This window comes from Fringilla coelebs (genome assembly GCF_963513975.1).
Source record: "Fringilla coelebs genome assembly, chromosome: 17".
Lineage (NCBI taxonomy): Eukaryota > Metazoa > Chordata > Aves > Passeriformes > Fringillidae > Fringilla > Fringilla coelebs.
In genome coordinates, this window is record NC_140043.1 from 3,656,037 (window position 1) to 3,680,852 (window position 24,816).

At 38.7% G+C, this 24,816-nt stretch overlaps 1 protein-coding gene across 4 annotated transcripts in view; it reads left to right on the top strand.

Annotated features, from left to right (window-relative positions):
• Positions 1 to 24,816, top strand: part of CABIN1 (calcineurin binding protein 1) — a 112,013-nt gene that overhangs the window by 484 nt on the left and 86,713 nt on the right. For 2 of the 4 annotated variants that reach the window (XM_084217100.1, XM_084217103.1), the window contains exons 2-24: positions 578 to 715; positions 1,808 to 1,872; positions 2,309 to 2,401; positions 2,690 to 2,803; positions 2,949 to 3,083; positions 3,333 to 3,513; positions 4,277 to 4,406; positions 5,088 to 5,237; positions 6,108 to 6,400; positions 6,950 to 7,118; positions 7,566 to 7,702; positions 8,085 to 8,302; positions 9,708 to 9,786; positions 10,026 to 10,213; positions 11,769 to 11,918; positions 12,280 to 12,474; positions 13,509 to 13,745; positions 14,997 to 15,150; positions 15,381 to 15,496; positions 19,321 to 19,482; positions 20,972 to 21,178; positions 21,530 to 21,675; positions 24,221 to 24,482. In XM_084217100.1, the coding sequence (XP_084073226.1) occupies positions 1,870 to 1,872; positions 2,309 to 2,401; positions 2,690 to 2,803; positions 2,949 to 3,083; positions 3,333 to 3,513; positions 4,277 to 4,406; positions 5,088 to 5,237; positions 6,108 to 6,400; positions 6,950 to 7,118; positions 7,566 to 7,702; positions 8,085 to 8,302; positions 9,708 to 9,786; positions 10,026 to 10,213; positions 11,769 to 11,918; positions 12,280 to 12,474; positions 13,509 to 13,745; positions 14,997 to 15,150; positions 15,381 to 15,496; positions 19,321 to 19,482; positions 20,972 to 21,178; positions 21,530 to 21,675; positions 24,221 to 24,482 (3,519 nt within the window). In that variant the 5' untranslated portion in view covers positions 578 to 715; positions 1,808 to 1,869. The remainder of the gene's footprint in view (positions 1 to 577; positions 716 to 1,807; positions 1,873 to 2,308; positions 2,402 to 2,689; positions 2,804 to 2,948; positions 3,084 to 3,332; positions 3,514 to 4,276; positions 4,407 to 5,087; positions 5,238 to 6,107; positions 6,401 to 6,949; positions 7,119 to 7,565; positions 7,703 to 8,084; positions 8,303 to 9,707; positions 9,787 to 10,025; positions 10,214 to 11,768; positions 11,919 to 12,279; positions 12,475 to 13,508; positions 13,746 to 14,996; positions 15,151 to 15,380; positions 15,497 to 19,320; positions 19,483 to 20,971; positions 21,179 to 21,529; positions 21,676 to 24,220; positions 24,483 to 24,816) is intronic. The other 2 variants (XM_084217102.1, XM_084217101.1) reach the window with 2 other exon arrangements.

Consider the following 24,816-nt stretch of genomic DNA (forward strand, 5'->3'; position numbering starts at 1 on the left):
GCTGGGAAAGCACAAGTCACTCCCTTTGTTTCTTACTTAGAAGTTGAGAGCGCAAGTTCTGGGAGCAAGAGCTGACATTGGAAATATTTACTTAAATTTTAAACGACTAAGGTTAAACTAGAGAAGGCTTTGAAGGCAAAAGGCTTATTAAGGATGTGCACACTTGTTGTAGCCACAGATCTATAGCTGAGACACTCTTGTATCTGAAAAAATTCAAACTGGCTTGTAGTACTTAATATGAAAGAGGAATTATTTTTTGCCTGTCTCATGTAGCTGTGTTCCTCTGGAAGTGCTTGTAGTGACACACTCAGTTCCCAAGTGCTGTGGCACTGCTCTAACTCACTCCAGGCAGTCAGGGTAGTTTTGCAGCCTGGTGCAGTGCCTGGTTTAAACCAGAATGAAATAACACCCTGCCCCTGTTTTCCAGCAGCACCTCAGTCGTGCTTGGTTCTGTGCTTTCAGCCTGTGAACACCAGGCTGAGAGATGCTAAGTGTTTGTTACTAAGTTCCTGCCTGTTACCAGCTCCCAGTATAAATAATGAGTGGAGCTGACATTGTTTTCCCACCTTTTCTGCAGCTGCAGTTTCCCCAAGAGTCCAGCCTCAGATGTAAAGTCTTGACTGTAGTCTCTGCTGTTGACTTCCTCTGCCACCTTGAGCAAGATTATTTGGATTCAGCAAAAGACTTGGCCATATTACTGAATATAGGCATTTTTGTAAGTGGATTTAAACCCCATCAACTTAAATGTTTAATTGATTTGGGATCATACAGACTGACTTAAATGTCATAAGCATCTACACCTTGTCCAAATGTGTCACATTCAGTCTGTCTGAAAGAGGTAACCTTTAATATCTGTGCATGTATTTTCTTCATGTGAAAAGTAGCCAAGGAGTCTGCCCTGAAGCAGATTTGAGGTTTTATTAAATGTTTATCTGGTGACTTTAAAGAGAAAAATGCTTCCTGGCTGTGCAGTTGTCAGTCTGATTTAACTAGAAGCAGGGAGAGCCAGTGGTGCACGGGCCAGCAAATGCTCATTGCTGAATGAGTGCAATTCCTGTCAGGGAATTACTTTCTCTACATGCAGAACTCATCATGATGATGTATGAGTTAATTCAGCTTATAGTTCAAAAATCCCACTGCTTCCTGCTGTGGGTAATTCTGGACTTACTCTTCTATTAATATTAAAGACTGTTTTTAGCCTGTCTTGCATATGTCACCTTCTTGTTTGAGTTGATGGGAAGGTTTTATCATATAGCAGTGAAGGTTTCCTATAAAAGCAGCACAGAACTCTTTCATATATTTTTGCCTTTACTAACATGATGTTTGAAGCAGTTAATTGAATATAAATTATGAGCTTACTTATGAGGAAAAATTACTTACAGGTTATAAAGGTGTATTTACCCATTCAAACTTTTTATCAGTGGTAAAAAGAACTGGAAATATGAGTATCCTTTTTCAGAATGAAGAAATGCTAGTTAGTAAAAGTTCCATTTCTCTTGTTTGCACCCATCTAGTAAATCTGTCTGCAGTAGCTATAACTTGTTTTTGCCTTGGGGCTGGTCTGTAGAGGTTGGTCAGTATACTCAGAACAGCTGTGGGACAAACATTGGTTCTGTTCTAGCAGGGGTGGCAGTAATTAAAATTATTCCTCAGTGGAATCATTGTTCCTTAGTTGTTGGGCTGTTTGTCTCTTGGCATGAGATTGTGGTTAATCGGTTATTAAAGTATGCTAGTAAAGTATTGTCTTTTACTTCTGAATGTTTTCTTTGTGAACACAATAAATATTCTAGTCCTGTTTGCTTTCCAGGCCTCTTTGTGATAGACTCCTCCTTCTATTCCTGCAGACAGACGTTGTGAATAGTTGTGAACATGGTAAGGATTTTTTGAGATGGCTTTTGAGGTGTTTTGGTAGAAATAAAATGGATAATTTTCCTCTTTCTCTGGGACTAAGAATAAATTGCCATAATGAGAACATTGTTTTTGGAGTGATTGTAGTTATTGGTAAATTTAAGAATTTGGAAAAAAAATCTCTGTAATGCTTATGTCTATTTAGGAAAGCTGTTGCTTGCAAGACACTTGAAATTTGGGTTTTTTTCAGCTGATTTTGGATAGGAAGTGGTTTTGATACTTGTTTATTTGCAATTAGGGATTATTAAATTAATGACAGCTCTTGTAACTTTATGTAGAAATTTCTCAGTATCGTTCATGTACCAGTTAATTTAAAAAAAAGAGAAAAATCCAGTATTCAAAGGACACTGGGACATCTGTAGGTGTGACATTTCTTGTGGTGTCTCCATTGCCATTCCAGATTCGCATTGCAGCGCTGAACGCGAGCTCCACGGTTGAGGATGACTATGAAGGAACCTTCAAAAGCCATAAAACACAGACAAAGGAAGCTCAGGTAAGCAATTCCTCAGATGTCTTAATGAAGTTTTGTCCTGATGGGAGTTTTGTCCTCTAATTGTAGGGATTTGTTCAACCATGATATTTTGTTCTTATAAAGTTTAGTTATTCTTTTTCTTGAACCCTCCTTTAGCAAACTAAAACTTCACTCAGATGAGTTATTTTAGGACAGTAACACAAATGTTCTGCTGTATAGCAGAAAGTATTAGAAGTGTGAAACCACTGAAATACATAATAAATATAAGTGTATTTAATAATAAATACATTCTAATTATTTCAATCACAGGAAGCAGAAGCTTTTGCTTTGTACCACAAAGCTCTGGACCTTCAGAAACATGACAGATTTGAAGAGTCTGCTAAAGCTTATCATGAGCTACTTGAGATTCGTCTTCTGCGGGAGGTCAGTGACCTTGGGAAAGTGACACTCTGGAAACTGCTTGCTGTGTTTTGTCTTACTTCAGTTCTAACTGGCTAAGTAGAAATGTCAGTGCTTGTTACTTGTCTGATTCCTAATGCCCACATTGCATTTATTTTATAATTTCTAGGCGGTTCTTTCTGGTGATGAGAAAGAAGGGCTGAAACACCCGGGTTTGATGTTAAAATATTCCACCTATAAAAACCTAGCACAACTGGCAGCACAGAGGGATGACTTAGAGACAGCCATGGAGTTCTATCTGGAGGTACAGTGCAGTTGAAATTAGACACTGGAAATCAATTTTTGTAAAAACTTCCTAAAATACAGACAGACACATCCAGCATACATCATGTCACTATAATTGAATGCTCTACTCTTTCTGATGTTATATGGGATAAAATTGGTCCACCAAAGCAGTTGTGGTCCTGCTGAAAACTAAAGCAGTGCCAGTCCCTTCTGCAAGGTGGGTATACATCTCTGAAATGTGGATGATAATGTTTGTTGTGCTTTCCAGGCTGTAATGCTGGACTCCACTGATGTCAACCTCTGGTATAAAATTGGTCGTGTGGCAATAAAGCTGATCCGCCTGCCCTTGGCTCGTCATGCTTTTGAAGAAGGGCTCAGGTGCAATCCTGATCACTGGCCTTGTTTGGATAACCTTATCACAATTTTGTATACACTCAGTGACTACACCAGTGAGTACAAGGCATGAAAAGCATCTCAGTATGTGTGCAATTTTACATGCTAAGAAAAATTGTAACAATGAAATCTGTAGGTTGAAGTGTATCTTGCTTAAGCAGTGCAGCAGGGTTTGATAGACTGCTGCTTCATGATAGAGATTTTACTGAATTATAAAGCATGATGGTTTAGATAAGTTTTGGTTACCCTAAAAATAAATGTCTGTGGTCTCACAGATCAGAGCCTCTGCAGGAAGTTTCCCTGTACACTGTTCCTCTGCCTTTCCACGTATGTTGGTTTTGGCTTTCTAGTAATTTCCTGCTGCACAGCTCTAGGATTTGGGTATAAATCTACAGTCTCATTCACAGCCTGGAAGGATTAATTGTATTTACAGCAGTGGATACACTTCTTGCTTCACTAATAGAATCTGCAGTTATCAAAGACATTTGATAACATAAAAATGGTGAATAATCGTGTTTCTGTTTTATAGTTCTAATTTCTTCTGTGCCAGGACAGGTTTGAGAGTAAGTGAAAGATGTACTGCAGACATTGTTTAAACAAAATTAGTTGCAGTCTTTTTCTGGATACACTACCTAGGAAGACACAATAGGCTATTTTAGCTCTATGCATGTAATTATTTGACACCTTACAAAGCAATTAGATTAATTTATGTTAATGTCACATTTGGGTGGAATTCAGTGGTGTATGTGAGGCCCAGAAATGGGAGCTTTGAATGAACCAAAGCAGCCATCACTCATTCAATTTTTATTTCTCTGTCAGCATGTTTGTACTTCATCTGCAAAGCTCTGGAAAAAGATTGTCTGTATAGCAAAGGATTGGTTCTGAAGGAGAAGATCTTTGAGGAGCAGCCTTGCCTCCGGAAAGATTCCTTAAGGATGTTCCTCAAATGGTGAATGTTGTCTTAGAGTGTATACTGCCTTTGGAGTGTAAATTTTGTGTTTGGGGTTGCTCAAAAAACCTGCTGAGATCTTGTGCTTTAAGTGGTAGGAATACTTTGCTGACCTTTCTTCTGAATGATAGTATTGCTTGTTGATGCTGCTGACAGAATGTTCTTCAGGAATTCCTTTTGGAGGGAAGTAGAAAGAGGAAAGGAATCCATTTGTTGCTGCTCATTTATTTTCATAGCTGGATCTCTTGTAATCATCTGCCTTTGTTTTACTAATTAGTTCCTGATCCCTGCAGCATTCACTTTCACTTTCCTAATTAAACCAATAACAACCAAAACCCAAACAACTCTCACCCCCTGCAACAAAACCTCACCAAACACTCCCCTTTTCTTTCTGTATGGATTTTATAGTAGGAGTGGGTAGAAGGAAAGTGGGAAAATAGAGGCCCATAAAATTTACAGGATCTAAGTTAACTGATCATTCAGAACAAAGATCTCTGATGGTTGACACATCTCTATGTGTGCCCTAAAGTTGGTAACATGATATTATTTGAATGCTTCTTTTAACGCTGTTTTGTTACGTTATGTGATGGTATTAAATGAATCCCCTCTAGGCTTTAATTAAAAAAAAACAACCCAGCAAATAAAAACTTTCACTTCTCTCCATTTTGTATTATTTCTTAGTGACATGTCTATCCACAATGTGAATGTGAGTGCAGCTGAAACAGGAAGAATCATAAATGAGGCGCTGGAGCTCCGTAAGAAGAGACAAGCGCTGCTGGTGCGTGACAGAGAGCCAGACCTCAGACTGGTGCAGCCAATTCCCTTTCTCACGTACGTCTTGATGTTTTCTCTTTTCAAAAAGATCCTCTGAAGCACATATTTTGACAACTGTGTTGTGCTTCAGATTTCTTCAAAACACTTTTTTTTTTCCTTGTAAAAGCAAACCAACTCCCCCAGCGTTTTCTTACTAGCTTATAGGTTGGTTTGGTGTGCTTATGGTTTTAGCATAAACCCCACAGCTATTAGTTTTCAACTTTTGATTTTAAACCAGTGATGTAAAAAACAAATCTGGTATCTGAGAATGATTTGGCAGCTATTCCAACATATTACTGGATTTTTCATATATGACTAGTCTGTATGTGAATTTCAAAGCAAGTTTAGCTTCTAAAAATTGTTTTTACTATTGGAATAATGAAAACTCAGAAAAAAATTGCAGTTCTTTATTTGCAGGAAGATATAATGATACTAGTAAGTTGTTATGTGTGTCTTTATTAAGGCATAAAGGATTGGGGTTTGGTTTTTGTATTACACATATTTTTCTGGAATATTAATGGACTCTGCATGTAGTTCATATGGCTGAGAAGTTGTTTCTACTTGTGAATGGGGTGAGTTCTTTTAATGTCACTGACTGAATGCAGAACCTGAAAATTTTCTTTGACACTACTTTTTTAAACTTTTAGTATGGGGTAATTTCCTCAGCAGCTACTGCATGGACCTTATGTTTTTAGAGGCATTTTTTGAGTGATGGGACAGGTTTTTGACACTCAGGTGTGTCTTACTGTCCCAATGGGAAGCTGCTCTTGCTATCTCTAAGCTGTTAGAGAAAAACAATGTTGAAAGCAGTTAGGTTTGTAAACATAATATAGAAAATAGTGTGACGAGAACTGAATACATTGTGATGCTGTCATGTTTCCCTTGCAGGTGGAAGTGTTTAGGAGAAGCCTTGCTTGCCATGTACCAGCACCTCACAACATGTGATCCTCCTCGACCCAGTCTGGGAAAGAGAATTGATCTCTCAGAGTACAGAGACCCAGTCCAACATTTGATGCTTTCTCCCACCTCTACTCCTGTCAGTGTTATTCAACCAACTCCTGTCAGCACTAATCCAGTGGTGACAATGCCAGATCCGGTGTTACCTTACACTCCCACCACACCCAACTTCCCAAGTCACAGTCAGAGTTCACTGGAACCAGGAGCTACTGTAGGTGAGCAAGGTACTTCAGTCTAACATTCAAGATACCTTTCCTACCTGCCTGGGTATAAAAAACACTTCAGAATTCTTTGGGACATGCTGTCTTTCACCTGCATGTTGGTGGAGTCAGAACCTTTTCAGCATATGTGTAACATCTGATAGGGAAAGTGAAGGAGTATCTGACCTTCTCTGGGTTTGTGCCGTTACCCCACACTTCAGTTTTTCAGTCTTTAGGATGAGAAAAATTGTGACTCCATTCCAGCAGTGATGCATATCAAACTTTTCATGCTGGGAAGGGCCTTGAGCTCCTTAGAATGAATGAGCTGTTTTACAAAAAGATGACTGTGTTATTTTTCTGCTCATGTGTCACTTTAAGAAGCTGAGCAGACCAAGCTGTCAGCTATATTTATTTGAAATCTGTACAAGATTTTTTTGGCATTATCTTCAAAAGGAAACCAATGAATCTCAAGTGTTGCTGTGTAATTATGTTTTTAAAAATAAAAAAGATTACTCACTTTTTATTTGTCAATTTAACCTGTCAGGTTTTGGGGATTTTTTCATTCTGTTTTAGGTGACATATCTGCAGCTGATAAATCTAAGAAAGGAGTGAAGCGAAGGAGAATTACAGAAGATAGTGGTGAAACAGCCAAAAGGAGATCTGCCAGAGTTCGGAACACCAAGTGTAAAAAAGAGGAGAAAGTTGACTTTCAGGAGCTCTTGGTGAAGTTCCTTCCTTCCAGGTACTGTGCAGCAACAACTTTCATTATGAGATGATCACAGAGAGGAAGCTATTTGGGATTTTGTTTGCTTGATATCCCCCCAACATTAAAACTACCAGTCTCATGGTCTGTTTTTGTTTTGGTTTTTTTTTTTTGAAGCAGATGTGGTGCATTATCTTCTGATAAATGTACTAATATATTGCTTTTAGTAAAAATTGCTGAAAAAAAATAAAACAGCTTTTGCTACTGTTAAAAGTGAATTAGTGGACAATGCACATATCAAAATAGGTAAGATAAAGTAATCTTGATTTGGATGAAAGGAGCTGGATGCCAATCTCTGAATTTGTTTCAGTAATATATTCTCACTGTTAAAATTTCCACAGTCTTTCATATTTAGATTTCATCTAGTAATGAAAGAAAGAATGAGGACTTCATTGATATTGTGGTTCTTGCTCCCCTTTCACACAGATTAAGGAAATTAGACCCTGAGGAGGAGGAGGACCCTTTCAATAACTTTGAGGTGCAATCAGAGATCAAAGAGGAGAATTTTCAGCATGTTGGACCACACAGAATGTCATTTGATTCTACAACTTTTATGGAGTCTGGTAGGGATTGCCTTATAACCCCTGTTCATTCTTTGTTGGTTTTGCTATAATGTGTGCTTTATTTTCTGTATTTTCCTGTCATGCCTGGAAGATATGGAAGTATATGCTTTTTTAAAAAGTACAATTTTATAGTATAGAAGTATCTCAGTGGGTACTAATTTTTAAAGTCTTGGGGAATTGCTCAGTCACTGTGTGCAGGAGCCCTGTTGTGTGGAATTCCCATTTAAACAGATTGGAATACAGTAACTGAATTCTGCACATGTGCAGTGCAGGAGAACTGCTGTCTCAGAAATGCACAAAACACTGTTGAAACTTAATTGTTTCAAGTTATAATCTGCCTCAGCCTTACACATGTAGGCCTTTGTGTTTATCTGCTGTGTAGAAAAACAGGATGTTCATGAATTCCTGCTGGATAACCTGAACAACGGTGGGATCTTGGAGCTGATGATGAGATATCTGAAAGTCATCAGCCAAAAGTTCCTGGTGAAGTGGCCTCCTGGCTTGTGTGAGGTGGTCCTCAGTATCTATAACAGCTGGAGGAAGCACAGCAGTAGCCTTCCCAACCCACTCCTGAGGGACTCAAGTAATCAACACATCAAGGTAATGCAGCACCTTTCCTCATTCCATGTTTGCTGTTGTCCTGGTGTCAGTGTGCCCAGAGTACCCAGCTGAAATCCAGCAGACACAGGTTTGGCTCAGCTCTGCCTGTCCCAGCTGTGGTAACTTGGGTGCCCTGCAACTCCTGGAGCTGTTCCTGAGCTGAACAGACCTGGGTGATGCTACATGAAACTCTGACCTGTATGTCAGGTGTGTTTATGCACACATACACCCACAGAGATGTAAAAGACACAGATATATTTTTACCCCTTTATTCTGTTGTTGCTCTTTCTTTTTTCCCCATCCTCCCTTTTCTTCTGATATGACACAGTTTTGTTTTGTCATCAGTACAGAGGCTGCTCTGTTCTCACTGGCTGACTGAGGGTCAGCATTGCTGCTTTAAATAGAGTAAATACTCTCTAGTTTTAAGATAACCTGAAATTTACAGGGAAAAAACCCAAACAACAAAACAAACCAATACCACCTCCACAGCATCACCATTTTATTACCTTTATAAATCTGGGATTTCCTGAAAGCAAATAGAAAAAAGAATAAGTTCTTTACATTATTGTTAAACTACCTTGATAGAAGATGATATTTCTTGAATTATAAAACCAGTTCTGATACTTCTTGGCCACTGAGCCAGCCTATCTTATCTTTTAATGTTAGCAGTCTGTATTCATTTGGAAAGTTATTTGCCTTTGGTCTGACTTCAGTTGGAAATACTTTTTCAGATCAAATATTTTTACTTCTTTGCAAATGAAATATTAATTATGGAAATTGCTGTGTTCCATTGATGTCATTTGCAAAACAAACAAAATGCCTTTATGTAGCAGATGTTAAATTTTTATACATCCTGTGACTTATTTATGTATATATTTCACATATACGTGCCCTTTTTTTAACAAATGTAAATATATTTATAAATGTATTCCCTTGGTTCTCATTATTACTGCATAACTGCTTACTTTTCTTAAATTTTGTCTTCTTTTTCAAATGTCAGTGCTACTGCTATATTCTGGAATCATGCTTTTGGCATGATTTAACAATTTAATATAGGTTTTTTTCAGCCAAATGAAAAAGTAAGGATGACAGTTTTTTCTAACATCAGGCAATACTGTTCTGACCTTCTTCCATGAACTGAGATATTTCTTTTTTAATGGTTCTGGGTATTGTTTGGCTTTGTACCTGTTGATTTGTCAGTTGCTGTACACCTCAGGCAGTTATTGTACACCTTTCAGGCAGAAGAAGTAGTTATAGCTTGGGAATAGAAATCCCAGGAGGACAAGATGAAGGCTTTCTTTGAAGTAAATTGCAAATGTGGTGGTTTTTTATTTTAAATTTATGCTTCTTTTAATGTATTTCTTTCTGTGAATACTCTTTTGATATCTCCTTTCTTTTTCTGAAGGATATGATGTTAATGAGCCTTTCTTGCATGGAGCTGCAATTAGATCAGTGGCTACTGACAAAAGGGAAGAGTTCTACAGGTGAGAACTTGATGTCATTTTCTTCAGACTCTGAAAACACTGGGGGTGTATGAAGAAATGTTTCCAGGAATTCACTGGCTTTTGGAGCTATTTTCTCTTAATACCTTCCAGATCTGTGTTTTATGTCTCCATCCATTTTTTGCCTTCAGGTAGTTCAGACCTTTAAAATTCTGTTCTGTGGGACTCTTTCCATGGGATGCCAGTAACTTCATGATAAAATGTCATTCATTGACTTGCAGTTTCTCCACGAAATTGTCCTGCTGCCTCTGTGAATGGCAAGTTTGGTCCTGACTTCCCAGGAACCCATTTTTTGGGAGACCTGCTGCAGCTGTCGTTTGCATCCTCACAGCGAGATTTGTTCGAGGAAGGCTGGATGGAGTTTGTCACTCGGGTCTATTGGCTCAAGGCTCGCTTTCTGGCACTGCAGGTGGGCTTCACTTTTGGTTTAGCAAGCACAGCTTGTCCCAAATTCGAGTCAATATGTTGTCATCTTATTGCAGGGGTTCCATACTGCTGTCTCCTTATCACAAAAGTCTCACACCTTCTTGGTGTTTCTCTGGGCAGCTCCTCAGAGCACTGACTCTTTCTTCTTCACAAGGCAGCCAGCTGACTCCAGTTCCCTCCTCAAGCAGCCACCCCACTCTTTTCTAGCACTCTTCTTCTCATTGTTGCAGCTGTGGCCTGGTAAAGTCAGGCCTGTTCCTAATCTTTGATAATTGGCCCAGCTGCAACTCCTTAGGGGTAAGATTACTTTCTACACTATCTTTATTTTCTTATATTCTATCCCCCTACAAATATTGTTCAGATGCAGCTGATTCAGGAATCTCAACTCTTTTAAGCATGTGGATAAAATAAGCTTAAAACATAGTGATTTAATTTTACTTCTAAGTATAATTAACTTCCCCTGAGGGTTGAGGTGGAAATGAAGTAGGAGGTCTCAGATGCTCAGCAAATATTCAGATATGTTTAATATATGTCTTTGTTTAAATAAACTTGTACTCAGCTTAAAAAAATATATTTGTACTAAAGTTACTTGGAAAAGTGTTGTGGAGCTGCAGAACATAAGATTTTTGGGGGCCTGGATTTGTGGACCCTATGAAAGTCTCAGGAAGTCCAAAATTCAGATTTGAACTGAAGCAGAACTCTGTTTTTATTACTCTTCCCTCTGCTTTTTCAAGGTGGCATGGTTCTGCTTTTGAAGATTTTTAATTTAATATGCAAATTTTGAAGCAGAGGGTTTTAAACCTATCACTAAGGGAATAATTTGAAAGAAATGTTATTTGATCCCTGTCTTTTGCTTCCCCTCTAAGTGTTGCTTCCCCAGGACATCAAAGAGGGTTTTTTGATGCAATAATTATGTTTAAATCTGTTGTCAATTAGTTATGTGAGTCAGTTTCATAAGTGTGAACTAACTTGTTCCTTCCCCTTTTATTTTTTCCTGCATCTAAGGTTTCCTTTCAATAAAGTTATTTAGGAAAAATGAGAGTTCCTATACAACTACTGGCACGTTTTTCCTTGTGTTATGCAGAGTTGTATTTTGCCTGTGCATGCCTTCCTGACAGCTCAATTTCAGTAACTACTTTGCACAGAGCAAGTAGAATTCATTCACTTTGCAGAATATACAAAAGTTTCTTTTACTCAGTGTTTTAATTTGCACAAATGGAGGAGTTATTTCTGCTGGTTTACTCTTCTGCCTTTTTAAAGGAAAGGGATTTTAGACTCCAGACCAATCTTACAAATTTATGCAGGCTGAATTCCATTTTTCTAATTTGTTTTATCCATTATTGAAATAATTGGTAGGATATTTTTAAATATTTTTGCTTTAATTTGAGCTATTCAGTTGAATTTATTTTTTAATTTTTTAGGACGTGCAGTAATCGCACTGGCATTAAATTTAAACATTTTCCACAAGTTTTGGAGACCCTTTCTGCAGTCCCACAGGATTTTTTGATTGATTGTTTTTCTCTGTGCTGTTTCTATAGGGAGACATGGAGCAGGCCCTTGAGAACTATGATATCTGCACTGAGATGCTGCAGAGCTCCAGCAGCACTCAGGCTGAGGCTGGCAGCGAGTGTAGCGTCGTGATACGCTTGCCTAACCTGCACGTGGATTCTGTGGTCTCTTTAGAAGAGGTAAGAGTTCATTTGCAGGTGTGTGTTCCCTCTTCCATCCCTCACACTCCATCTCTCCCAGTTTCAAATGTCACCTATGAATTAGTTCTTTTGTGATGGAAGTTTGCTGTATGTCAGAGTGAGGGTTTGGTAGTTTGAATATTATGTCAAGACTAATCTATCTTTTTCAGACTACAGTTTTTGTATCTGTTGATCCTGTATATCTTTAGAGTGCTTTTATGCAAAATAAAAATATTAAAGCAGCAGGAGATTATTGAATCAGTGTTTTTCTTTTCTTAAACATTAAGAGCTGGGAGAAGTGTCAGTAGTCAAATATATGTGAAAACAAAAGTTAAGATTATGTCATCTGTGATGTTTGCAGATTGAAAAGAACCTAAAATCTCTGGAGAGATGCCAGTCTTTGGAAGAGATCCAGCGACTGTATGAGGCAGGGGACTATAATGCAGTGGTGCATCTGCTCAGGCCAACCTTGTGCTTCAATGGTTATGGCAGAGCCAAACACCTGGAGTTTGTCACGTCCATACCTGAGAGACCAGCTCAGCTGCTTCTCCTCCAGGTTTGCTTTGTTTCTTACAAAATCTGCTCTAGTAAGGAATTAAGACTTATTCCTGGAAACAGGATGGAAGGATTTCTGGAGTGGGTGTTAGCAGTTATGAGTCTTATTTACAAAGCAAAACATGGAACCAAATCTGTAAATGCTCTGAAGATCACAGCTTTGTCGACATCTTTGGCAACGTGCCAGCTTTTGCTGACTGAGAATGTGGCTAAAGATGCAACATGTTGAGGCCTCCATGGAATGAACAGAAACTTGAGTTTCCTGAGTTATTTTATGGATGAATTCATGCTGCTGTTGACTATATGGTGACTTAGAACCATTCTGAAACTTGGGTATCTAGCATATGAATGATTTTTATGCTGTAAAGACCCTCTCCTGCATGAATGAGAAACTGTTGATACATGCAGTATAATTGCTGTAGAGTTAGTCCATTTGACACTCTAAAAATAAGTGTATAATAAGTGTATTAATGAGCTCAGCTCAGCTGAGTATATTAGGTTAGTTGGGGGAAAAACAGTTTGCACAAAAAAAGACTGATGGGTTTTTAACTGCACAGAACCCAGTCCTACATTTTCCATGCTGCCTGGTGACCCAACCTCTTCAGAGTAGAAAGAAGCAAAGTTGCTATTACACTGGCCTTAGAGTTGCTACTTTGTTATTTATGAAGTAATAAAATGGTAGCATGAGAGCATAAAGATCCAAACCCTGTTTCTTGTAAGGGCTTTATTCAGCTGTAGATCATTAGAATTACAGACCTACAGCCATCCCTTTTCTATTTTCTTTCCTTGCATCTTTTATTAAAGCAGAAAGATGTGATGATTTTTTTTGTATTTAGATCCTATTTGTGTATTTGTCATCCAGGATCCATGCACCTCCTATTGTCCTTTTAATGTTGCATTTAAAGTTGTTACTTCATTTCATTGAAGTAATCCCATTAACTGATGATAGTGTTTTGCTTTGCCCTGCTGTGCATTCATGTTTAAAATAAACTCCTCATTGTTATAAGAGATCTTTTTCATATTTACATTCCCTAGGACTCCCTGCTCAAACTGAAAGACTACAAGCAATGCTTTGAATGCTCAGATGTTGCCTTGAATGAAGCAATTCAGCAGATGATTAATATGACAGCAGCCTCTGCTAAAGAGGAGTGGGTTGCTACGGTAACACAGCTGCTCACAGGAATAGACACTTCATTATCCTCAGTTAACAGCATCCTGAAAGACTCCTCTGTCACACCAAGCCTGGTTCGCCTAACAAACAACCTGATCCAGGTAAGCCAAGGCCTGGCACCAGGGAGATGTGCTGTGTGCTGCAGGACTCAGGGTGTGCTGCAGCTGCTGGGGGAACTCCCACCCACTCCTAGTCATGGCTTTGGTTACATTTTTGGGAAGCTGGGTGTTACCATGTTGTGTGAGCATTGTCACAGTCTGCAGTGTGATTGAGCTGCACTGAGCACATACCTGGGCTAGATCCATTACCAGCAGCTGGATCAACTGCCAAGCTGCCTAAAACAATCAAAATATGCTGGTAAGATAACCCAGCACTGGGGTTTTAGGCTATTTGAAATGGTGATAGTGTGAAGATTGATTGAGCTGACTGGGTGGAGGTTGTGAGATCTGGCTCTGATCTTGCCTGGATGTGCTTCAGGCTGGAGGGCCAGGTCCCATAAGCCTTCCAGGCACGGTGCAATTGCTTGCAAGTGCTGGCCAAAGTAAGTGTTTTTCTAGTAAAAACAGAGAGGGTGATCTGAACAGGGCAGGGGAAAAGTGAAATGTGAACTGCTTCTAGAATTATGAATACAGCTGATTTTAGCCTTTTACAGAAGGTACTTTCAAACCTCAAAGCTGAACGAGTGTTTTCAGTCCAGGTAACAAATGGCAAACTTACAAATGGCAGTTCCATTAAGAAGCAGGTCTAGTTAATGTCAAAATTCAATGTGCTAGCAATTCTCAAATCTCCATTTACCTCTGTAAAAGCCAAGGACCCTTCACTGCTTACAAAGTCATACTCTTATTGTGTAAAGTTGTATGTTTTATGGAATGTAATGGAATTCTGGAGAACAGAGTGTTCAGGTACATCATTTATTTAGCATCTTTAATGATTCTAGTTGGTCTTTAACAGCTGTTGTAAGACCTGTTCTAGAATTCAGGAATTTTTGTAAGTTCCTCTTCATCTGGGTTGTAGGGAAATTTCTTGTACAATAATGAGGCCTAGTAATGCTAGGAATTTATGCTGTGTATTTGCTTACTATGAATTGCTCTTATAGCTTATTAACAGAGACACATCTAGGTGGAAAATGGGGATGCAAGAGAAATGTCAGAGTAGGGCAAATAATCTACTGCCCTTCCTCTACTGATTGATTTACCTCTAGCATTTTACAGCTACTTGTGAGAACCTGACACTCAACTTTAGATTATTTCATTGGGGGAAAACGTGTTGCCAGCTTTGGGTTGTTTGGGAAGGATTCACACCCGACCTGTGTTTCCATCACTTTGTGTGTATAATGTCTGTTTCTTTATTAGATCATAGACTGCAGCATGGCTGTCCAGGAAGAACCAAAAGAGCCCTATGTGTCCTCAGTGCTTCCATGGATTATCCTGCACAGGATCATCCAGCATGAGGAAGATGCTTTTCGATCCCTTTGCTGCCAGCAGCAGCAGAACCAGGGAGAAGAAGGTGGATTATTTCTTCACTTTTACATATTAAACCTGAGCTCTTTACCATCTAGCTCAGGAATATAAGTAATAAAATATTTGTTTGTTGTCTTATCTTGCTGGCTGAAGGCAGGAGAGGGCTATGCAAGCATTACTTTCTACCAGAGAGGAAGCTGTTTGCCAGCTGAAGTATTGACTCAGATTTAACTCAGTTCTGTGCTACTTTAATATTTACCAATTTCTTTCTTCCAGTGAGTCCTGATACCCCTATGTTGCCTTCTTCACTTATGCTGTTGAACACAGCTCATGAGTACTTGGGAAGAAGATCCTGGTGTTGCAATTCAGATGGTGCTCTGCTCAAGTTCTATGTAAGTGTTGGCATTGTGGAATAACTGAGATTGATTCTGATTGATCTCTGAAAATCATCTGGCCAAGCCACATCCCAAAGCAGGAAACAAAGGTCAAAGTTAGATTGTTTATTGCCTTATCTTCATGTTAAATACACGCTTTTAAATCCACTGTCCAACTTCTCCCAGACAAACATAGGAAAGTTTCAGTCAGTTTAATCTGAATAGCAGAGGCTTGTTATTCCAGACCCTTTTCTATTGGTCTGCTTCTGTCACACTCCCCATTGTTCTCTGGACTTGCCTCACTGAGAAGAAGAATTGTTTTATTCTCTTTTTAATTCTTTGTTTTGCTTCTTGCACTAGTATTTTATTTTGTTCATGGGATTTGAAAGGGAATTAGGAATAGCCAAGCAGTTGGATAGTACTGTTCATCATTCAGGAGCTAAAAAAACCTGTCGTGTTACATCTTTAAAATTGCTGCTAAAATAACACAGTGGGATTCCATATTCATCTTGTATCAGTGGTTCTAAATAAGTTGCTCACTTCACAGAACTGAATTTGTCAAGTGTTAGGTAGGGTTTGCACATTTTCAGTGTACATAAATACTGTTTATCATGTAAAAAGAATGTATTTAAACTTTCAGCCAAGAAAATTCAATTTTGAACAGTTTGGTTGGTTGTTTCTTCCAAATCATAAGAGTAAAGATTTGCAGACCATCATCTATCCACACTTACACAACTGGAATGCTCCTGATTGCTCCCACATCCTGTGGTGTTACCTGGATTTGTTCTGAAGCTGTGTTGCATTTAATTGTTCAGTGGTTGATAAATTTGCCTTGTTTGATTGTACCTACCTTGATTTTATACCACAGTCTGAAAAAAATAGCAATTCTGTTGTTTTCAGGTTATTAACTAAATATTATTTAAAGTACACATACACAGATCATCTGTTGAACAGTGGTTTGGTTGAAGAATTACTTTAGGCCTCCATTTTCCTGTGTCTTAAGGCTGTTCTTTGCTCTGTTGTTCAGATGGGTGTGTTACATCTCATCTCATGTGCTCCAGGAATGAGTGTCTGGGCACTATTGTAGCATTATTAGATGAAGGCACTTACCCATTCCTGGTTGACCTTTTTAAGATTATTCCTTGAGGTCTCATTGTTACACCAGAAAAGAAATTTCCCTTGGTTAAGTGGAATATTTCTATTTGTTTGCTGATTTTCTCTTAGCTCAGAAAGGCAATGTTTCCCTGAGCAGAGCACTGACAGCCTGGAACAGCCTGGCTGCTGGCAGAGCCCAGATAATGTGATGCTGTGGCATCCACTGGGCTGTGCTCTACAGGGACATTTCAGTGGCACTTTGCAGATTCAGCTTGACTTCTCTGAGGTTTATTACCTTCAGCCAAGAGAAAATCATGATTAGTTCTGCATAGAGCTACTCAGGACTCTCCTCATTTCCCTTCTCAGCACTCCCTGGAGCTTATTAGCCACAGCTCAGTGCCAGAGCCCATCTACCTCTGCATTTGAGCAGTGGCATGTCCAGGACAGTAATTTAGACAGCTGGGGAGGCTGGCACAGAGAGCCTGAGGGGTCCTGCAGGAGTCAGCTCACCCTGGCAGGGCTGCAGTGAATGAGCAGTGTTTGAACTGAGGCTGATTCAGGGCAGAACTATCAGATTATCTCTATGTCCTGCTCTCCTCAGCCTCGCTGCTGTTAGGAGCATAATGCTGATGCACCTGAGCTGCCCCTGCAGGGACTCCAGAGGGTTTATTACCTCAGGCCCTGTGCTTCATGAAAATAGATGGGCTGTTCCCAGGCCTGAGCCTGCCCACAGATGTCGTGCCCTGAAGTGATGAGTCTGAATTGTGCCTGAAAAATGTGCTGTACCCACAGCCTGGGGAGTGACAGAGCATGGGCAGGGAACCTGGGCAAAGTACAGATGGCTGAGAGCTGCCGGTGTATTTGCAGTGAGATCTTTGCAAATGTCATCAGCTACTTTAAACAAAATGTTCCATTTTCACTGACAGAATTGCCAGCTTCTTAAACTATAATATATTATAGTATTATTAAACACAAGAGTTCAGTTTTCAGAGTTTTCAGAGACAAGAGGGTGTTGGAAGGATAGGGAAAGACAAAGGTAAAAATTATTTGAAGAGAAAGGAAGTTTCAAGAATGTGAACAGTGTGTTTCATAATTAGTGTTAAATGGTCACTTTCTGTAGGTGAACTGTCTGCTCAAGGACCTTACATTGCTTGTGGATGAATGTGCTGTGCAAGAGAAGGTGTTAATATTAATTAAGGCCTTTAGCAATAGTCTGAATTATTAGGAACAATTCTGGATTTCTGCCAAGAACTTGAAACTTGAATAATAACAAAGAAGATTGTTTTGAATGCTGTTCAAGTGAGAATTCTGTTACTGCTGTTTGATGTGCTTTTGTTTGTAGCAATAGGAATATAAGGCTTTTGTTACAGTATCCTCTGATGCTCAGTGTTTTTCTTCAGCTCATTTAGCTATCCTTTCTGTAAAATTCAAATGTTGTTCACAAATACATACAGGGAAAGTGCTGGCAATAAGGTGTCTGCTGGGACTCAGTATGAATGAGTCTGCTGTGACTCCAGATGTCATTGAAATGCTTTCTAAGAATTGTCTGCTTTTCTTTTTCAGGGGTTTGGCTCTTAATAAACAGTACCTTGATCTTAGCACAGATATTTTAATCAGAAGAGAATCAGCATCTTCTATTTAATTCCAGCTCTTACAAATGAGCTTCTTACATGTAGAAAGTCAGACTTTTGCCTTGTCATGCAGTGTTTGTATTGACAGGAAAACCCATCATGATGAGAAGCTTCTTGTAGGATCATGCATAAATAATTAAATTTGCAATCCTAGATGTTGAAAAATGAAAAATGGTCACAAATAAACATTTCTTTTTAAAATTGAAATTCTATAGTGGACCACATTGAAATTGAGTCTTAAACCTCAGTGGTTGTGTGGGTCTTGATTTGGTTATGAAATAAATATCCAGAATACCCCTGCACAGGTTATTCTTGGTGAGCATATTTTTATTGACCTTGAAGTGTGTGTTCCTTTTTGGTTTGTTTTTTATGGAAGCTCAGTGAGAATTTTCAAAGAGTTACCTTTCTTCTTTTGGCATTCAGCTGCAGTTTTTATAATGAATGTCTTAAAGTATCAGCATCTTCCAAAATATTCTACTGATGGGTGCTTTCTCTTGTAGTGTTGAAGGTAAAGATAGCAACTTGCTACAGTGTTTAGTAATTTGGGATCAGTCCAGCCACTTTCCTTGGTGTGTAGCCATCTGTGTAATACTGTTCATACTGTTCAATTCTATAGTCCTTTTAGCCAGATTTTCATTAACTCTCTCTCTTCTTTTGCTGCCAAGTCCTCTCCATCCTGCTTTTTTCATGCAGAGGAAATTGCTGGTTGTGAGTTAGGGCAGAAATTCTTCTGTACCTTTTCCTTATTCACAGCATTGATGAACTGTAGTTCCCAGTTATATTCACAGAAGCAGCTTGATGTGTAGGGGAGAACTTTGAATGATTTTAAGTCTGAAACGTGAAGCTGATATTTAACCTCATTGATTAAAGATAAGTGTTTGTGATTTAACACAGGAAGAAAAATAAAAGCACTTCAATGCTGCTGCAGTGCCATTGGAATGACTTGTGTGAGACCAGTTTACAGAAATACATGAGTAATACTGGGCTGTTATTGGGGAAAAATCCATGTAAACATCCCTTAAAATCCCTTAAAGTTGTTTTCATCACCTGCCTTCAGCCAGCTGGGCAGCTCACTGTGATTTGTAGGTGACCTTGTCCTTGGTGCTTGGCTTGTAGGTTCAGGTACTACAGAAAGAACTTGCAGCTTCCACTTCTGAAGATACTCATCCTTACAAAGAAGAGCTGGAAACAGCCTTGGAACAATGTTTTTATTGTTTATATGGTTTCCCTAGCAAAAAAAGCAAAGCAAGGTACCTAGAAGAACATTCAGTACAGCAGGTAAGTTATATGTTAACCAATGTCAGTGGAATATCCTGAACTGATGAAAGATGCATTCTTGTTTTGTTCTAATCCACTTTGATATATTTTGGAGAAAGACTACTTTTATTTCCTTGTAAATGTTATGTATTTTACACATTATAGAGAATAAAATAAAAATCTTATATTTATAATTTTTTAAAATATTAAGAAGTAAATTATTTTAAATGCTAGTCTTATCCATAGTAGTCTGCCATTCTGAAAGTGTTGAGAAATTGATTTTATTAAGCTATCACTTTCCTATTTTCAGCTGAGAAGAAGTTCAAGGTTGAGGAAAATTTAGAGAGGAAAAGTCAGCTTGAGAGAAGAAAGTTTTAGCGGCCAGCCTTGCAGTTTATGAAAGTGAAAAGTGTCACAGTTAAAAGTTTGCAAGTACATTGTGTTACCACTTATTTTGACATCTCTAATGGTAAATACCTGGTAGCTGTTTATGAGAAATGTGAAATTCAGTTGAATTTGGGAGAAGGGCAACTACAGAGTGCCTCTGGAAGAGGGTTGTAATATTAAGGGAGGAAGAGAAAAATACAGGGCAGCAGTACAATGTCCTGCCCTGAGAAACATCACTGGTTTGGTTCAAGAAACCCAGACTATTTTGCACTTACTAAATGCAAGTGATCATAGAATTATCAATCAAAACCATTTTCTTATAAGCAAAATGATTGTCTGGCTCTGTTGAACAAACCTTTTAAAAGACACAAATATTCTTACCTTACTGTACATTGAATATTTGGAAATTTCGTGTGTTATATGTACATCTTAGAGAGTGAAGATGATGAGAGAAAGGGGATAAATAAGAAAAGGGGAAGTAGAAGGAGCATGCAACCTCCTTGCATTTCAATGCAGAGCAAAATTTACTATAAGGGTAAAGTGAGCAATAAAAGGAGAAAAAACTCAGTCTAGCAGAAGAGAACTGTCGATGATTTGGGGTATTTTTACTGCTTTCAAGAAAGAAAAGTGAAGAGAAAATTCTGAAGTAGCTTTCTGTAGAGAGTTTGAAGATTTTTGGGACTCAGAATTTTGTCTGATTCCATTTCATTAACTCTTCTTACTTGGCTCTGAAATGGAAGGGGCAGAGTTCTGCTCCATATCTTACCCATGATCTCAGGGTCACTCAGAATGTTTACAATTGATCCTTGCTTATAAACAATTTTTCTGAGCAAGTCCTCTGAGCCAGTAGAATGAATTTATTTTTATTTTATTTTCACTTTAGTAACCTACACTAAGTTACAGCAATATCTTTGTCTCTTAAATCAATGAGCAGTACATTGTTTTTGTGAGCAGCATAAATTAATAGCACCTTTAGCTCTGTTCTTGGGAGGTTTAGTTTGGTTCCTGCTAGAGTAATGTGTGCACTCCTCTGAACTAGAAATCTATAGAAAACCATCATTAGTAGACTTGAATTTTGGAATTTGAAATATTTTTTTCCCCTCTCATCTACCTCCCTCTACAGGTTGATCTGACATGGGAAGATGCTTTGTTCATGTTTGAGTATTTTAAGCCTAAAACTCTTCCAGAATTTGATAGTTACAAAACCAGCACTGTGTCTGCTGATTTGGCCAACCTTCTGAAGAAAACTGCCACAATTGTTCCTCGAACTGACAAGCCTATGCTGAGCCTGGAGACTGTATCTGCCTATATTGAAGGAACATCCAGCAAGGTATAATTAATTGGTTTTTTAAAAAAATTAAATTGTAGGGAGTAAAAATTGGTGTTGCTTTTTTTATGTTGATTTTGAGATTGTTAGTGGAATGATTTATTCCATAATGTTGGGTTTTCTTGGGCAATTGCATTTAAATTAAATAAGAATGATTAAATAAGAATGATTTTAGTCTTTGGTAAAATATAGTCAGGATGAGATGTTCATTAGTGTTTGTAAGTGCTCTATCTGTGAAATGCTTTCAATGTCTTCACATTCAAACCCTTCAGATTGTGTGATGAAAAGGCGACTTCCTCTACAAGGAAAAGCAAATGCTCATTTAAAATGAACCTTTGCCTTTTTGGCTTTCAGGCACCATCTCTCCCCGAGGGTGCAGACTATTCTCCACCAGTGGTGACTGAGCTCTATTATCTCCTGGCAGATTATCATTTCAAGAACAAAGAACAGTCCAAGGCCATTAAATTTTACATGCACGACATTTGTATTTGTCCAAACAGGTCAGTATTTTGGAATCCTGCTGCATGTCCTTCATTCTTCTCACTTCTTTCAGCACTAAAAAGCAGACAACTGGTTTCAGGAATGAAAAAAAAAATCCCAAACAGCCAAAACTCCCACCTGCAATCCATTATCACATGTCCATTGTATAATTAAGGGCCTCTCTAAAACAACCCAACAGAGAAAACAAAACCCAAAATGTAGGGTTAAATATTTGATTGCTTTGAAATTAAAACCAAAATTGAAAGAGGGGGGAAGCTAAATTGAAATAAAGGATAACTGTGAAGAATGAACTGTTTATACCTTTTGTTCTTTGCTTTGGCATCTTCATGCATTATAAGGAGTGAAAAATATCCTGATTTGTTAGGTAGCTATAGCACAAATGGCACCCTTTAGTGCATTAATTGCTTAGGCTGACCTCTTCCTAAAAGTGTTGATTTTGCTGCTAGAGAACCACACAGAGAATACAAGTAAAGTGTTTAAGTGATATTTAAACAAAACCACCTTGTTTCTAGATAATTTACAACTCACTGAAATACCATCAAGATTAGGCTTTCTCATCTTAAAAATAAAGCAAGTTCTGAATATCAATCTTCTAAATTAAACTGAATAACCTTTAAATTTACTGATTAAATATAGAGTTTGCATATTAGGTGTTATCATTTTAATTCTCCTTGAAGCTGATAGATCAGGGTCAGTGACAAAAACCCTAATTTGATAGATTTGAGACAAGAAAATTGTTTCTAAATCCAGTCACGTAACGGAGACAAAAGGGAAGGTGAAGGCACAGAGCAATTTTAGATGTGAAATCTTCAGAGAAAATAGCTGTAGTTTAATGTTATTGCATCTTCTAGTCTGGGACTTGTGACTAGCAAATGGCTAAAACTTTTGTTTAAAGGCAGATAAAGAAATTACCATTATAACCCCCTACCCATTTTTCCTGCAGTTTTGATGTTCTAAAACTTAAAATCAAAAATAAATGAATGGAATGTATTTTTACTTTAATATGTGGCTTTTTTTTTTTTTTTTGCCCAGAAGATGCCTTATGTGGTAGCATAGTATTTTTGCCCCAGTCAAAATAGTTGGTGCTTGTCTGCACTACAGTTCCTGTTCCATTCCCCTCAGGAATTTGATTATTGAGGTCACTTGACCTAGAAATGGATTTTCAGTTGGAATCAAAAGAAATTGCAGGCAAAAATATGAGAATATTATGGTTGCCTTGGTGTTAAAATCATGGTAAAATTGAAAAAGCCCAGAGCAGAGGAAGCCTGGTGTTAAAGTGAGGCTGTGGCCTATGGAAAGCACCCTTCAGACTGTGTTGTCAACAAACACAGGGTTGGACCCTCAGCAGTCCTTCAGGCAGAAATTACAGTTTTAGTTCATCAGGATTTTCCTACTTGAATGCAATTTTGGCTTTATGATTTTTATGCTGGGAAATGATGATGATTATTCTCAGTTGAGTCCAACAGCACAAGGTGTCACAATGTCTGCTGGCCTGCAGGGTGACAACGTTTTGACAGGGCTGCATGGTTAGTGAGAAAAAAGCAGTGGGAGTGTTGCCATTAGAAATACAGATATACTGGCTTTGCAAGGCAAATTAACCTGGAATTTTCATCTGTTTTCCATGTGTGACAGTTACTGGGGGCAGTGCTTTGTTAGGAAAGCACTTTAGAAAATCAGTGTGATTTAGGCTGTACAGCTTGTGTTCTACTCTGAGGAGAGGAGGAAGTGCAGAAACCTGTTTTGTGTTTTGGAAAGAGGAAAAAGTTGTAGATGCAAGAAGACAAATCTTGTCTGCGTGTAGTGTAATATTCAGGGGGGAGTTCATGGGTTTAAGAGCCTGAGATGAGAGATGTGGGACTCCAGGCAGCTCTTCAAGGTGCTGTTCATTGTAAAGAAGTTGTTTTACAACAGTTGTGGATAACAGAGCCACACCTACAGCTGCCAGCTGCAGCTCTAGGCAAGCCTGAAGCCCCTTTAGTTCTGGTTACAATGCATTATATATTTTTCTTTGCTGAGCATCTTCATACATAACAACCAATCAGCATCATATACAATACCTTTACCATTACCTATAGCCTATCATGACTACTATCATCACCATATTATGGTCATTACTATCCAGTCACCTGAGTTAGTATGGTACAGTTTAAGCTTAAAGTTGTTTTTCAGGTTTTTTTGCAGTGGTAAATTCTTAGACCTTTTCTCTACTTGCCACATCAGCATGTTTGTTTGCCTGTGGTATCTTCTGCTTTTCCTAAGACCTATTTCTGCTTGGTAAAAACATCTTTTTGTTTGTGGTCAACATATCCTTTGCTCTAGTCATAAAACCCCCTTCCAACTCGACTTAACCTTTGCTTTCTTAGCTGTCCACCAACCACTGGCTCAGCAATTCTCAATTTCAACATCTATTGTTCTTCTGTATCAAAACTTGCTTCCATCTCTGTTCTACATTCAGAGAGCTTTTTGCCAAGCATACTTATCTGTGAAACTTTCTTGTCCAACTTTCATCTTTTCCAACAATGGGTTATGTTCCTGCCTGCACAGGTTTGACTCCTGGGCTGGGATGGCTCTGGCTCGAGCGAGCCGCATTCAGGACAAGCTGAACTCCAACGAGCTGAAGAGTGATGGCCCCATCTGGAAGCACTCCACCCCTGTCCTGAACTGCTTCAAACGGGCCCTGGAGATCGACAGCTCCAACCTCTCCCTGTGGATCGAGTACGGCACCATCTCCTACGCCCTGCATTCCTTCGCGTCCCGGCAGCTCAAGCAGTGGAAAACGGAGCTTCCCCCTGAAGTGGTGAAGCAGGTGGGATCTAACAGAGAGAGCATACAGTTTGAAATATTTAAAATTGGGTTTTTGTCTTGGTTTGGAAAGATAGGTGTCTGCTAAGGAAGGCAGGAGTCTCCCCTGAAATGGAAAAATGTAAAAATGTAAACCCCCTCCCTCTAAACTGTTATAAATTTGAAATTAAGGGGCTCTCAGGCCCCTAATGAGAGCAGGAATAACAGTTCTTTATTAGGGAAAAAAAAAAAGATAAAATAAACAGTGCAGTAAACCAAAACAGCACTGACAGAATCACAATAGAACCTGACACCCTGTGGGTCAGGGTGCTAGCAGCAGTGACATTGGACAGCTCAGC